The 15,937-nt window shown below is 36.9% G+C and overlaps 1 protein-coding gene across 1 annotated transcript in view; it reads left to right on the top strand.

Annotated features, from left to right (window-relative positions):
- The first annotated feature begins 2,444 nt into the window (after positions 1–2,444).
- Positions 2,445–15,937, top strand: part of HCN1 (hyperpolarization activated cyclic nucleotide gated potassium channel 1) — a 328,222-nt gene continuing 314,729 nt past the window's right edge. The window contains exon 1 of the mRNA XM_069492480.1: positions 2,445–2,851. Coding sequence (XP_069348581.1) covers positions 2,445–2,851 — 407 coding nt within the window. The remainder of the gene's footprint in view (positions 2,852–15,937) is intronic.

Raw genomic sequence — 15,937 nt, 5'->3', positions numbered from 1 at the left:
GACATTTCTTACTGCTATTTTGAGACCCTGTTTTTCAGTGATTCTGTTATATTAGTTTAGTGCAGACACTGAGACTCAGAAAACTTTTACTAAAATAACTGCCTGGTCATGATTAAGATTAAATCAAAATAGAACAAATAGAGGGATTGGCTAAAAGAAAAGAGAAACTTACTTCAACTCAGCATAACATTTTAGATGTTATATTTTTACATTATTATAAAACTTAAAATTTATGTTAAAATATACATTGTCACACTCATGACTGAAAATAGAGGGATTGAGGAAGCATGCAGAATGGGAGAAAAGTAGGGAAACATCTTTAGTCTAATAAAGAAAAGCTGCCTGAGTAATCCGGCCTTTCTTGGGCAGAACTGTGCTTTGGGCAATGTTTGTTTTTATCCATCCCCGTGGCTTCCTTCTGCCCTCAGCACCTGGTATCCTCATCTGACCTCTTGATTTCCAAGGTCCCTACTTTGATAGATCAGAACTCTATATTGTTCACATTTGCCCTATCTCTTACCATTAAAATTTAGCCATCTATACTTATTTCTTAGGGTTCTGGTTTTTGATTAGTTGAAAACAGATGGTGTCTGAGTCAGGACATAGCTCACTGAAAAAGATTTAGCATAGGCTATGGTAAGTAGAATGGTAAGGGAAATCTTACAGAACTGTAACAGAGTTAGTCCTAATGGCTTCTGGTTTTTGCTTCTCTCTACTTTTTTCTCTGTTCTCTGCTTCCTTTCTCAGCCTCTTAATCCCTCATAAAGGCATCCAATAGTCTTCCTTTGTCTTTATCCTTGCCTCTCCCGTTGTTAATTGGCTTCATCCCTGTTCAATTTTTCAGGGAAACACCTTAATTAGCCCCACTCGTTTTTTTTTTTTTTTTTTTTTTTTTAGTGATAGGCTACTGGTTGCCAGCTGACATAGATTCCCTCCTGGAGGTGCCCACCCCCTCTCTGCAAAATGTGGCTGACAGGAACCCAGGGGATCAGGGACTCTTGGCAGGACAAGATTTCCTTTGAAGAGGCTGTGGGCAGGAAGGCAGTGCTTGCATCTGAAACAGATGTTTCGGGACATTCTGGAGTCCTGAAGCTCTTCAGACTCCGGGGCTGCCTTGCTGAGTGACTGGTGGGGTTTGGCAGCACATTTTGCTTCCTTTAGCTAATCCAGTGGGTTTGGGAGACACAGCGGGAATAAGAGAAAACAGAATGCTTTCCTCTGCATTGGTAGCATTTTTATAAATTTCACTTGCCAATACTCCCCCAAACCCCAACCCTCATCTGAAAGGGTGATTACATTCTGACGAGATTCCAAGACATCTTGACTTCCTTCTATGGTGCAGGTAAACATAGACCAGCACACACACCTCTTAGTGTGTTTTATTGATTACATAACTTATCTAAAAAGATAGGTCAGCTCAGGTGAGGTCTCCCTCACACAATTTTCTCTCAGTATTGGTGGCTGATAGATCTGCTCACATGCGTGTTGAACTGAGTGCCTTTGGTAAGAAAGAAATCCCATCCTCTGCTTAAGGAACTGTTAAGAATAAACAGGGATAAGTGCAAGGAGGTCAGTTGTCCTTCCCCAGGTGCAGAGCCTTAATCTGAAAAGCCCCAAGCAGCTGGTTACACAGGATTACACAGACCTAGTAGCTTTTACCCTCTGCCTCTCTTTCTCTTGAGCGCGCGTAATAAAAGCACACACATACACACACTAACTCACACACACATACACCCCTTTTCTATTTTCCATTGTTACACTTTATTTTCTAATGGGCATCTAGCTTTATATGTGAATTTTCGGCACGTAGAGTCAGCCTGTCCTCCCTTTCTGAATTGTAATACCATTCAGACGGGCGTCAATGTCTTCATGAGTTTCAGGATGTTTGTTTCTTTCGGACGAACTCACACTCACTGGCTCAGGCTTGGTCTCTGTTGCGCGTGCTCTCTCCTTCTGCCCCCTATTTCGTGCAAACATACACCGGGTCTCTCGCAACATGTACAAATAGATGTCTGCGAGGGCTCCTGAGTTCAATGTCACGCTGGGCAGAAGTGGAGCAGGAGTGGAGGGAGAGCGTGTGCGGTGTGCGGGCGGGGAGAGACCCTTGCCGGCCAGCAGAGGGCAGCCGAGGGGAAGCGCTGGCGCGCGAGGGCTGGCTTGAGCCTCGCTTCGCCTCGCTGAGGCAGCCTCAGCCTCAGCCTCAGCACCAGCCGCGCCGGAGTCGGGAGCGCAGCCACTGAGGGCAGCGGCGGCGGCGGGAGCGAGGCGCGCAGCGAGCAGCGGCGCGGGCGGGAAGCAGCAGGCGCCGCCGCCGCCGCCGCCTCGACGGACAGCCGGGTTGGCCGGCAGCCGGCTCGGGCCCCTGCCCGCTTGGCTTAGTGTCTCCGGCGCCGGGCGGCCGGCGAGTCTGGAGCCCGCGCCGTCGCTGGCCGCGTCCTCTGGGCATGGAAGGAGGCGGCAAGCCCAACTCTTCGTCCAACAGCCGGGACGATGGCAACAGCGTCTTCCCAGCCAAGGCGTCCGCGACGGGCGCGGGGCCGGCCGGGGCCGAGAAGCGCCTGGGTACCCCGCCGGGGGGCGGCGGGCCCGGCGCGAAGGAGCACGGCAACTCCGTGTGCTTCAAGGTGGACGGCGGCGGCGGTGGCGGCGAGGAGCCGGTGGGGGGCTTCGAAGACGCCGAGGGGTCCCGGCGGCCGTACGGCTTCATGCAAAGGCAGTTCACCTCCATGCTGCAGCCCGGGGTCAACAAATTCTCCCTCCGTATGTTTGGGAGCCAGAAGGCGGTGGAGAAGGAGCAGGAAAGGGTTAAAACTGCAGGCTTCTGGATTATTCACCCGTACAGTGATTTCAGGTGAGCTCTCCCTGTCGCCGCCCCACCCTCCTTTCAGGCGCGCCCTCAAACTAGCTTCCTTGGTCTTGGGAGTGGGGCGCCCCGGGGACTCGGAGGGCGGGCGGGGGGTGGCGCTGCCGGCAGCCTCTGCTCGGGCCGATCGGGCTCCGCTCCTCTCCGGTTCGTTTCCCCCGAGGAGGGGCTTGAATGAGGAGTGGCTGTTGCCCGGGACCCGGGGCAGGTTCTCCTTCGCCTTCTGAACTTTGGGGACATACCGGGGGAGGATGGAGAACACGATGACCCTGGATGGGAGGATGCTAAGTTGTACCAGGGAAACTTTTACTTCGGAGATGAGGGTGTAAGGAGGCAGGCAGACATCCTTCCTCGCGCTGCTCCCCCAAGACGTGGATCCCTCCCAAAGGGGAAAAAGGAGGCTTCTGGGGTTCAGGAGAAGATGGTGTTACCGGAGACAGTGACTCACACGTCTTAGCTATTTCAGACCATCTTGCCCCTGGGGAGGGTTAATCTGTTTTTCTTCTGCTTATAGGCACTGGGTATCCTCACTGTATTTCTTCCAAATAGTGGCAGGCAGGCTGAAGAAGGGTAATTTGCGCCTGGACATTCGCTAACTTGAGGTTTCAGTGGAGCCGGGCGCTGCCAGGCTGGGCAGGAGCCTGCCAGGAAGCCTCTAGTTTCCGAAACAGAGACAGGGGGCGTTTCCGGAGCCCCCTTCCTGAAATAGAGCAACACCCTTTCTTGACCTTGACTACAAGCCTATTTTAAAAAATCTCTTTCCAGTTCCCCAGCTCGGAAAGAAGGGCAGGAGAACTGTCAGCAGGAGAACTCTGCTTTGGAGAATTACAATTAAGACGTTTTCTGATCTTATTTGTCTTCCAAGTATGATTCATTCGGCTGTAAGAGTGTTGAGCGGTTGTCAAATGAAGGTCGTGAAGTAGATCCTCTTATTAGCGTGCGCGCAGAGTTTTATTAGTTCTGAACAAGGCAGGACTTTCCATTTAAACATTCAAAACCAGTAACTCAGGGAGATACTTATTTATTTATTTTTTAGCTGAACTAGTTGGAAAAGGAAAAAAAGGAATCAACTAGAGGAGGATGTGCACATACTAAGCAGTCTTAATAGGCTTCTATTAAACAGCAAACAAATATAGCAATAAAAAGCAGCATTACTTTGAGATGTGTTTAGAAACTAAGGGAAATTGACAACTCCAAGCCTTAACGGGAGCTGTCCACAGTTCTGAATGATATTAACTGTGGAAAACCCATACTCCCGCCACACAAAGGCTTGGAGTGACTGTCTTCCCCTTCTCTGAGATATTTATTGTCTCAGAAATCAGTTGCCTCTGTTATTTGTGCCTAGAGTGAATGGATTTTAGAAAGTGTATAATTTTAAGGTAATTATTTGCAAAAACACACAACAAAGTCAGAAGGAGAACTTAAAAAACCCAATGACATTTATAATCCATACAGCTTTGAGAGTTGATTGAGAGAATGTTGATATTATAAGGACTTCCTAAATAATCAAACATGTTTCCTCCACTAGGAAGATACTCAGGGAAGCAAATTTATAAATGACCTTGTTCTAACATACATAAGATTGTAGTGCTTTAGAATTTTAAAGGTCGGAATTAAGTGTAAAATACTATCTCTTCCTCAATCACCAATGGAAAAATGTTACAACTCATATTACAATTTTAAATGAAAAATTACATATAAACAGCCTTCAGTCTTAATAACAAATAAACATGGTATGTCCATATATATGAGATTCAGTATTAAAAAATGCTTAACTTTGTTTATTTAAATTCACACTCAACTAAATGATTACATACAATATTTTTATTTCTTCAAAAATGTGAAAAGGACTATACTTTTCAAAATAGTAGCATATATAAAATAAATAAACTTTTTCTGACTTACTGAATAAAAACATAGGACCACGTTTCAGGAATTAGAATAATGTGCCAAAACCTTTTGAATGAATGCAATTCATGAAATTAGTAGATTCTCCATATTTTCCCAAGGAAGTTTTCTGAGACAAAATATCTTTTTAAAAACAAACATTGTTACTTAACAAAAGAAGAAATTGAAATTAGATGATGATGTGTTTCAAAGAGATGGGAAATGATTAAAAAGTGAGCTAATACGTTACATAGACTTCAGTGTGGAGTAGTTTGGAATGTTTGGTTTTCTCTTGTATAAATGTACAAAAGAAAATAGCAGACATAAACAATTACTATTTAGATTTTTTAACAGTAAGATATCTGAAAAAAATAGATTTTAAAACTCATAATTACAATATACACTGGTTTTCTAAAACAACAAACTATAGAAGTGATCATACACGTATTTACATTCAGAAATATTGACATCTTATTATTATATCATTAATGTTTTTGTATGGGCTCAAAACCAATGTAAGATTTTCCAAAACCTGTAACATATCAAGATAATGTAATGAAAAAAGCAAAAATATAAAGGACAAAATTCTGACAATTCAGCAAGAAAAGCAATGTGTGAGTAATCTTCAACAGATTCTAGAAATGTCTATGGTTATGATCTGTTCACCTCAGGCCCTTTCCTGAAGGATACTCTAAGGGAGGTGCTTTGCTACAATTCCTAAAATGCCAAACTTCAGTTCATTTATTATTTAGCAACTGAGCAAGTGACACTTAAGAATAATTTCCATGAAGAAGGGGAGATATTGGAAATGAAGATCCCAAGATTTTTTTCCTTGGTACTTTCATATGCATTTTCATGGCCATAGAAGTTGACTCTGTCTGCTCTTACTTCAGAGCAGGTTGTGACTTTGGTTATTGTTCTAGTTTCCCTTCTCAGGATGATTTCTAAGGCTGGTTCCTTTCCACTTCCCTAAAGGGGCAGCACTGTCCTCCCACTGAGACCTCCGGAGAGCTAGGTAGCTAGAGTCTCTCTCACCCTCCAGAGCCCAAGAGTGCTATTGCTGTGTCTGGCAGGTAGTTTTCTCCTACATCCAGTGTAAGTAGGGCAGAGGCACTGTATTTCCCTTTTTTCTCAAGAGAGGATGATGTTAGAAATCTTCAGGGAGTAAAGAAGAGTTCAATATTATGCATACTATTAGAAATAACTGGGTGGAAGCTAGAGAATTTAGTTAAAAAACAAAACAAAACTCATTTTTTTGTTTATACCATGGTGTATAAACACCCAAACTAGGGAAAATATGAATACTTACTATAAAAAGAATTTACATTGATCTTTGTGTAGTGAGGGCATGGTCTCAGTCTTACAGAATTTCATGTGAACAACATATGCATACATTTAATTTGGAAGTTAAATATGAATATTTGAACTGAATAGTGATTATATATTAACTAGATAAAATTTTACTCTCCATTCACTTAATGCAAAGTGACACTGGCCAAGCATTGTGCTTCTTTCTATAGCTAATTAGTAGTTATATCATTCAAATTTGGATTGAAAGAATATTTAGAATACTTTTGTGGATTATTTTTATTATGCAAGTAATTTATCTTGGAAGAATTTATCACCAGGCTGTTTGCCATTTTAAGGATTCTGACATTATTTTGTTGGATCATGCTTACACAAGGGCTCCTTTAAAAATAACGCTCCTATTCCATATGTATGTATTGCCAGCCAATGTTTTGTTCCTGAAAAGGGAGGAGATTTTGCATCTTGACTTCTTAATTCTTCCACTTCTTTTCATCATTAGCCTGAGTGTGTGAAAAGCTTATTATATCGTAAGTACCCAAGGACTCTAGAGACGGGAGTCATTTCCTGAAGATATTGCCACTTCTGGCCTTCCATGTCTGCCTCGGATTGCACCTACAACTGTGCTGATGTCAGAGATCACTGATGTGTTCATTAGGGAGGGAGGCTTCATCCACATTATACAGTTTGTCATAAAGAGAACGTTTGTCTTCAGGAGCTTCTCACAAGAAAACAATTCAACCTTCTGGGGTTTAAGGACTAATTAGCCTACTGTTATGTTATCTTTGTGCAAAATGCACTCTGTATTCTCCCAGCAACGCTTCTTTATTTGCTTTCCATATCAACATAGCCAAAATTAACCATAAGAATTTATTTATTTTCTGCTATGTTAGGTGAACCTTTTCATATCTTATAAATTCAATTAAGTTTCTCTTAAGGGGCCTGGCAACTGTTAGGCTTAGTGAAAGTGAAATTATTTGAAAGATTTGGAAGTGTGAATTTATTCGGATACTTTTTCATATACATGTAAGTTATAAATTTTATAACTTTAAATTTTAGCAGATGTTTCACTATTTAATTGAATTTAGTAGATATTATGGTGATACACTATATCAAGATTACAAAACATTTTCCTTTCTTTTCTGAGAAATTTTCTTTAAAACTGCTTTTGGGGGTCTTGCTATAAAAGGAGACTCAGTGGACAAATGCACTGTATCAATCATATTTAATTATGTGGACTTGTATTTATGAATTTGCCTTTTCAATAATTGGAAAGATATATTACTTATTTTTATCATAGGCTTATTTAACAAAATTGAATTCAACTATATCTGCTTTATCAAAGCCCACAAACTGACATCACCACCAAAAAGCGATATAAATAGTATTTATAATTCTGCATTATTTCACTCAATGAACCTGTGTCCTAACGTGAGCATGGGACCAGCAAAATACATTTGATGTGATTTTCAGGTGAACTTCTAGCCATTCTGAGGACAATTCTTATGTTTAGAAAATAATTCACTTTATTTCTTGGAGATAAAAATTGGGCTTAAGATGAGGACTTTAGAATAGAGTCTCTTGTAAGTAAAGCACAAATTGTGGTAGATCATTACCACTATATGAAGAGTACTGGGAATTTTCAGAGTCTGTGATGAATTTTCATTTTATCATTTTGTATAAAGAAGCAGCAAACTATCAGCTAGTTTGACACTATTTTAGGAGCAGAGGTAGTGGTAATGAAGAAAAACATCTGCATGCACTAGGAAAAAACTTTTTAGTTAGACAAGTACTTTTCTTCTAAAAATAATTTTCTTTGTGAAGGCATCTTGATGTAAAACTTACCACTGATGTTCCAGAAAAAAAAAAAAAAATCAGGGAATCCCTGGTATACCCTGTAATTTTCTGTTTTTGCAAAATAAACCTTCATGGCTTATTAATTCTATTTGTGTGTGTGTGTCTGTGTGTGTGTTGCATATGTTACCGAAACTATTGAAGGGATATCTATATACAATTATGTATATATAAACATATATATAGAGAGAAGTTGATTATTTTTATGTTGAGCATTTATTTGATACATTTCACCCAACTTTGACTGACAAAATTGATTTCATGACCCTTCAAGTTTATTGGTTAATTTCCTCATAGTATTTTTCTATTTTACCTGACAATTAACCACTCAGTTAAAGCAAAATTATGCATGCCCTAGATTTACAACTTGCCAATCTTATTTACCTGACTTTATTTTCAAGGCATTAGCTGTATCTCTTAAAAAATAAGGCTAATTCTACATAACACACATTTAGCAATATTTATAAATTTTGGACTTCCAGCTTTGTTTTCAGTACTTCAGTATTATAAATAGTGCTGCAACAAACATCTTTGTGCATTAGTCTTCGTTATGTTATGGGAAAAATTCAGGTGATGGAATTACTGGCTATGAACATTTTAGAGCTTCTATGCATATTGATTTACCAATTAGTACTGCTACCAGTTGAGATACTTGTTAAAATGACAAGAGTAATGGAGATTTCCCAAGGTTGACTTTGCTGTTTAGAAAAACACAGTCATAACATGTAACCAAAACGTTTGTACCCCCATAATATCCTGGAAAAAAAAATAAATAAAAAATAGGACAGAAAGTTTAAAGTGTCCTCCATTCCATTCGTCATAGAGTGGCAAGAGTGATCTAAAAAAGCAAATATAATAATATTATTACTCTGTTTAAAAAAAATTAGTGGCCTTCTATTACTCTTAGAATATATTTGACAGATGTGAGCTGCAAGACCCTGCGTAATTTCAACCTATCTATGCAACTGTTTCAGCCACTTAGGTAAATTTTCAGCTCCTCGAACAAGCTGAGTTCTCTCCTGCCACAGAGATTTTAATGTCAGATTTAACTCCACTACTTGAAATTTTCTTTTCATTTTTTGTCCCTCCACATAGCTAGTTTCTACTCATCATTTAGATTTCAGTTTAATCATTAGGCTCACACTCATTTTATTTTCTATCTAGGCCATAACTGTAATCCTATGATCATCTTATTTTCTATGTAGGCCTTGTTCATCAGAATTTATAATTATTTTTATGTATTTCCCTTCCCTAGAATTTCAACTTTGCTACCTCATCAATCTTATTTAGTTTTACATTCCCAATGTTGTAAAAATGCACATAATAGACATTTTTGGGCCAAGATTTTTAGATGCTTTATTTTTAACAACTTTTTTGAGATACAATTCACATACCATATAATTCACTCATTTAAATTCTGCAATTCAATGTTTTTTAGTAAGTTCAGAGTTGTGTAACCATAACCACAATCAATTTTAGAACATTTTAATCATCTCAAGAGGAAATCCTGTACCTATAAACACTTACTTTTATCTCTTCCCTCTCACCTTCTCCCTGAGATTTAAGGAACCACTAATCTACTTTCTGTCTATATAGATTTTTAAAAATTCTGGACATTTAATATCAATAGAATTATACAATATATAGTCTTTTGGTATTGGCTTCTTTAACTTAGCATAATGATTTTTAAAGGTTCATCCATGTTGTAACATGTATCAATACTTTATTCCTACCTCTGCTTAATAACATTCAATTCTATGAATATACCCACTTTATTTATCCATTTATCAGATATTGGACATCTGGGTTGTTTCTGGTTTTCAGCTATTGTGGATGCTACTGATATTTATATTTTTGTACCAGTTTTTGTGCAGAAGTGTTTTTATTCCTCTTAGGAGTGAGATTGCTGGGTCAATATCACAGATTTTTAAATAAATATTTATTGAAGGAAGGTACAAGGAATTAGCATCCAACCAGGTCATACACACATTTAATCTTAGAGTTACTATATCCAGATGAAAGCATTGCAATCTCTTTCTTTCCCTACAAAACACTTGGCATCCCCTTCCCCCACCACTGCAAGTGTGTGCCCCAACTATTACATTTCCCTGCCTAAAATACAGATGGATAAATGAAACTTCAGATAAGTTATGTAGCATGAATATAGTGACATAGATAAATAGTAAGAACTGGGCCAGGAATTCAGTTCTTTTGAACTTTAATTCCGTCATTCCAACTCTTTTACACGATAAGAAGCAAGGCTACCAATATAAATAATTCTCCAAACCTTCAGGGAAACATGATGTATTAAACTTAATCATTTATACTTCCTCCTTCTTGAAGCCACTCCAGAATAATATGAAAAAACACAGACACAATTATAAGTAGATGAAAGAGGAGACTGCAGAGGATATAGATCCCTAAAACATTTTGGAAAACAGAAAGCTAATGGAGAAATTATTCTACTTCTGCAATCCTTTACTCATTGAAACACAGAAGAGCTCAGGACTTGGAGGTGCCAGTTAAGAAATAGTTCTGGGAAAGCCCTACTGAAAACAAGATTAAATAAGGGTTTCCATACTGAATACAAAACTCTCCATGCTGACATTAGAATGTTTGGAGCCAGGTCATTTCTCTCCAGGCAAAAAACTGAGAAAAATACTTTCAATGAGACACATTTTGACATCTTCCAATAAAAAAATCATATTTATTACTTAATCAGTTTGCAAAAATTCCCACATATGTACATAGAGGCTGTAATTGTATATTTTTCTGTATTGCATTGCTTAATGTGGACTGAAAACAAAAGATTATCAGACTTTTGGGAAAAGTCTCTTAAAATAGAAAGACTAAATCAAACAGAAAAAGAAAGTCCAGAGGCCTGGGATAAGAGGAATTATTAAAAACATACTCTTTAAATGAAATCTTCAGAAAGATATTTTATCTATAAAATAAGAATAATATACTAGGAAAAGAATAGCAAGAGAATAAGAAACAGCTATTGAATGAAATGAGTTAGCAAATAAAGTACAGGAAGTCTCTCAGAGCAAAAACAGAAAAGGGAATGGAAAATATAAAGAAATATGGCAAAATAAAGGATTAATTCATAAGGTCAAAATCTACCAAAAGGAATTCCTGAATAAGAACAAAGAGTGAAAATGGACATATTGAAATCAGCAGAAACATTTTAAGCAAAATTTTCCAGATAGCAGCAAATGAAATGTTTGTTCTTAGAGATTCACAGAGTGCTCAGCACCATGAAAGAGAGAGACTCCACCAAGGATCATCATGCAAAAGCTTCAGAACACCACTGAATCAGGAAAAAAAAAATACTGTTAATAAAACATTCCAAAGAGAAAGTTACATATAGAGAAATGGGAAGGATGCTTCAAGTTAATGACAGAATAACAAAGTCTACAAAATTCTGATAGAAAATGATTTCTAAAAGAATTCTATACCTTGCCATAATATGAAGATTAAATAAAGACATTCGGAATTCAAAAACTCTAATATTAACCACCCATGATATACCCTTTCTTAGAAACTTACTGGATGATGTGCTCTAGCAAAACAAGAAATTACACCAAACTACGTGAAGACATAGAGATAGGAAATGAGATCTAACACAGAAGAACCTTGATAGGAAGTCTCAGGAGTAGCCTGAGTAGCTGGCCTTGAAGGAAGCTAGTCTAGACTGCTGCAGGAAAGCAAGGGCTCTAAAGGAAGGCCTTCAGGGTAGGAAAAGAATGGATGGATATCAACATTTGAAAAGTATTGTTAACAGGTCTTCCACGCAGGCGGGGCACTGTGGCTCTTGCCTGTAATCCTAGCACTCTGGGAGGCCGAGGCAGGCAGATTGTTTGAGCTCAGGAGTTCGAGACCAGCTTGAGCAAGAGCAAGACCCCGTCTCTACTAAAAATAGAAAGAAATTATCTGGACAGCTAAAAATATATATATAAAATTTTTAAAAAGTTAGCCGGGCATGGTGGCACATGCTTGTAGTCCCAGCTACTCGGGAGGCTGAGGCAGGAGGATCGCTTGAGCCCAGGAGTTTGAGGTTGCTGTGAGCTAGGCTGATGCCACGGCACTCTAGCCCGGGGAACAGAGCGAGACTCTGTCTCAAAAAAACAAAAACAAAACAAAAAAACAGGTCTTCCCACAGATCATTTGGAACGAAATATCTATAACTTTCATATAAATACTTGAGGAGTACATTGGATACAATTAGATAATGGACCTTTACTAATACCAGAAAGATCTAAAGGTATATAGAAAAGGGGCTAAAATCACAGTGTCTTGCTTGGTTTGGCAGTGAGTAATGCTTATTTGGTCATAATAATGTAAATATGGTTGAATGATTTAAGCAAAGATTGTGGTGCAATTACTCTGGGAGGGCAAGAGAAAGATATATGTGGCTTTGGGGGTATAAGGAAGCTAAGTCCTAATCTTCCATAATTGGCATCTAATGGATAGTTTTTAAAGTTGATAAGTTGATTTTTCTTTGAAATATAAATTAAATGCCAAATGAAACAATTAGGGTGGTTGACTTTGAAAAGTGGATGTGTAGAGTGAAAGGAATGGGGTGAGGCTTTATATGTTCTTCTTATAATTCTTTAATTATGCTTTACTTTAAAAAAAGACTATAGGCATATATTATTTTGAGGTGACATATAGTTTTGTTAAGAACTGTTGGGTTAGAATCACACTTCCACCACCTTAATAACTGGGCCTTAATTTCCTCAATTATAAAATGAGGAAAATAATAAGATATGTATCTCATGGGGTTGTTGAGAAGATAAATATTTTATATGTGTATATAGTGTTATATGTATACACTATATATGCCATATATTTATACACATTTTTATATATGTAATTCTTATAAATTATGCTCTTTAATGATATTTGACTATTAGTTATTATTATGAAAGTAAAATTAAAACACAATTAAGTCAAGTGAATCATTGGAGAAAATAAAATATTCTGTAAGTACGTACTCTGACAACCTTCAGAATTCTTTAAGAAAATGCACATATGAAGGAAGGGCCATGTAAATGGTGTGTTGCTGTTTGCTTTTTACCTTCATGGAAGTCTGGGCAGCAGAAGCCCTGATGTGTAATGGCATGTTTTATATGTGCTATGAGAAATAGGTCTACTTGTGTGGTAATTAGCATTGGATAACTTCTAATACACTCACTTTCTGCAAAATTTTCCAGATATAAAATTTTATCCTCTCATTTGGTATAGAATGCTACAGTATTGAACAATTGGAAATAGCTTTTAGGGAAAATTCTAATGACATTGTGTTGCATGTACTACTTTCTGTTCATCTTCATTTTCATCAGAAAATGGCATAGTTAAACTATTTGGCATCTTATTGCAAATCAGCTAAATATTATATATGAGCCAAATAAGATGAGTCATAACCTGATGGATTCTTTCATTTTCTTTGTATTGTCAAATTTGACAGTCTTTGAAAAATGATTATTTAGAAATATAATTTAAGAATTTGAGAAATGTTACAACTTTGACAGAATGTTTTTTTAAATCTTTCTTATATCCTTTCTAGAGTAGATGTCACTTATATGTCACTTATAGTCCTTACAGAATGTTTTAACCTTGTTTTTTTTTGTTTAAATACAATGCACTTTTTTAAAAAAATTAAATAACCTTGATTTGAGGGACATGAACACAGATTGAAAAAATGAATATTGAAAGTTGTATGATTAGTTTTTATATGGTGCACATGTGTTCCTTATTTTTCCTACAGAAGAGTCATTAGTTGTTTAAATAATTATTTTATAAGAGCATCCTTGTTCTGAATAATAAATTTTGTATTTATGTTGAATAACCATGTAAGTATTTAAGTGAATTAGAATGAAGATTGGAGACACATGTATTGTCTGGGATTCAGATGTATATTTAATATATAATATAGCAGAAATATATGCTATAAGCAACAAGTTATGGTTGTGTATAAATATTGCACAATATAAATAATATCAGAATTCTGTTGGCTGTAATTTTTGGTTGTTTTAATCATTCATGGTTATCCATTTGTGTTACTGACTCTTAGGCTTCTGGGCTCATGGAATACTTTATGAATCAATTAAATCTGTGGCCCCTCTGCCCTGGAAAAATGAATATATTTACAATATTTGTTCATAATTTCAAGAGGTTTGTTGTTCCCTTCAAACAATTTATTTTTGGACCCCAAGTTAAGACATTTTTGAACTATCTATTAATAATAATAACTATCTATTTATAATATTGTAATGCAGAAATAGAGACACTGAAAACTATCAATGAAAGAAGCAAAGATAGAGGGTTGTACTTGGACAAGCCATTTAAAAGTTAGAGGTGAGGCTATAAATACTTGCCTTGAAAGGGAGAGTATTCCCTGTCAATGAAGTAGTTTAGTTTTGAGGCTAGATACATAGTCAGGAGGTATTGTATAGAGAAGATTTGTTATGGATTGGTCAGTCAGTACAATGAGGCACTGAATTATAACTAGAAATATTCTTGGGTGAGAGGAGGTTAAATTATTTCTTTGTAAATGATGTTTATCTGACTCAAAGAGTTTGTTCATTCAATGAATAAATGTTAGAGTTAACTATAAAGTTCAGTGAGATGGCTGCTTTCATATAAAAGTATATATACACACACACACACACATGTATACACATACACATACACATACACACACCAGTAACTTTCCTACATATCAACAATAATTATACACACACACACACACACACACACATGTATACACATACACATACACACACCAGTAACTTTCCTACATATCAACAATAATGATTATGACGTATAATAGGAAAAATACCACTGACAAAAACCAAAAACATAAACTGTATACCCTAATTTGAAATTAGAAAAATAGTGTTAATGAACTAAAATAATTGAGTAAAATTTATATTTATCAGTTTTCAGCAAAGTTAAGTCCAAAGCTAGGTTCAAATTTATAAATAGTAAAAATAATTGAAATCAGAATTCCTCGAAAAATATCAGTGAATTATTTAATAATACTGCTGTGGGAAGAGCTTGCTGGCATATGACTCCAAAAGCTGCATAAATTTTTACAAATTTTCTAAAAGTCAATTTGACCTTACATAAAAAAAAAAAAATTCTTGAAAATGTATAGGCTGGTAAGTTATATTAAAGGAAAAATATGACAAGTTTGCAAACACATGGAAACAAGGATGAGTCCTATGGTATTTTTCATAATAGTAAATTATTATAAACAAAACCTCAGTAAAATTTCAACCCTGTCCTAAACTCCTGGTTGTCAGTTATTTCCCATGTTTCTGCCTTGCTTTTCTTCAAAGAACTTATCATAATTTATCATACTAAATGTTTGTTTATTTACTTTGAGTATTATCTATCACCCCTCATCTAGACCCACTAGGATGAGGATTTTTTACTATTTTAGTTACTGCGCTCCTGGGTCTAGAAGTATGCGTGGCATGAGGTAAGTATTTAATAAATTTGAATAAGTGAAGAGTTTTCACAACATTGCTCAACCTTGGTTTGATGTATAATTTCCAACAGCTAGATTTTCTTTTTCCCTATATTCCCTACAAAAACCCCATATTTTAGTCTAATCTGCTTTTTAATTCCTTCACAGAAACATGCTTTTAAAAGTAATAAGGTTTGAAGCCATTTAAAATGGCATATATGCATACTTCTATTAATTTTATTTACTATAATGCTTGCTTTCATGTAGTTTTAAAAATTTTATATTTTGAGAGATGTATATTTTATCTTTCTCTATATAGAATTATATAGATAAAATACGCACACACGTGTGTGTGTGTGTGTGTGTGTGTGCATATATATATATAGAGAGAGAGAGAGAGAGAGAGGATATCTTGTCTTAGTTTGTTTTGGCTGCTATAACAAAATAGCATAGACTGGGTAGATCATAAACAACAGAAATTTATTTCTCACAATCTGGAGGCTGAGATGTCCAAGATCAAGATGCTAGTAGATTTGCTGTCAGGTGAGAGC

The sequence above is a fragment of the Eulemur rufifrons genome, chromosome 17, assembly GCF_041146395.1.
Source record: "Eulemur rufifrons isolate Redbay chromosome 17, OSU_ERuf_1, whole genome shotgun sequence".
NCBI classification, from domain to species: domain Eukaryota; kingdom Metazoa; phylum Chordata; class Mammalia; order Primates; family Lemuridae; genus Eulemur; species Eulemur rufifrons.
The sequence above is the reverse complement of the archived record's forward strand: the minus strand, read 5'-3'. Positions and strand labels throughout refer to the sequence as shown.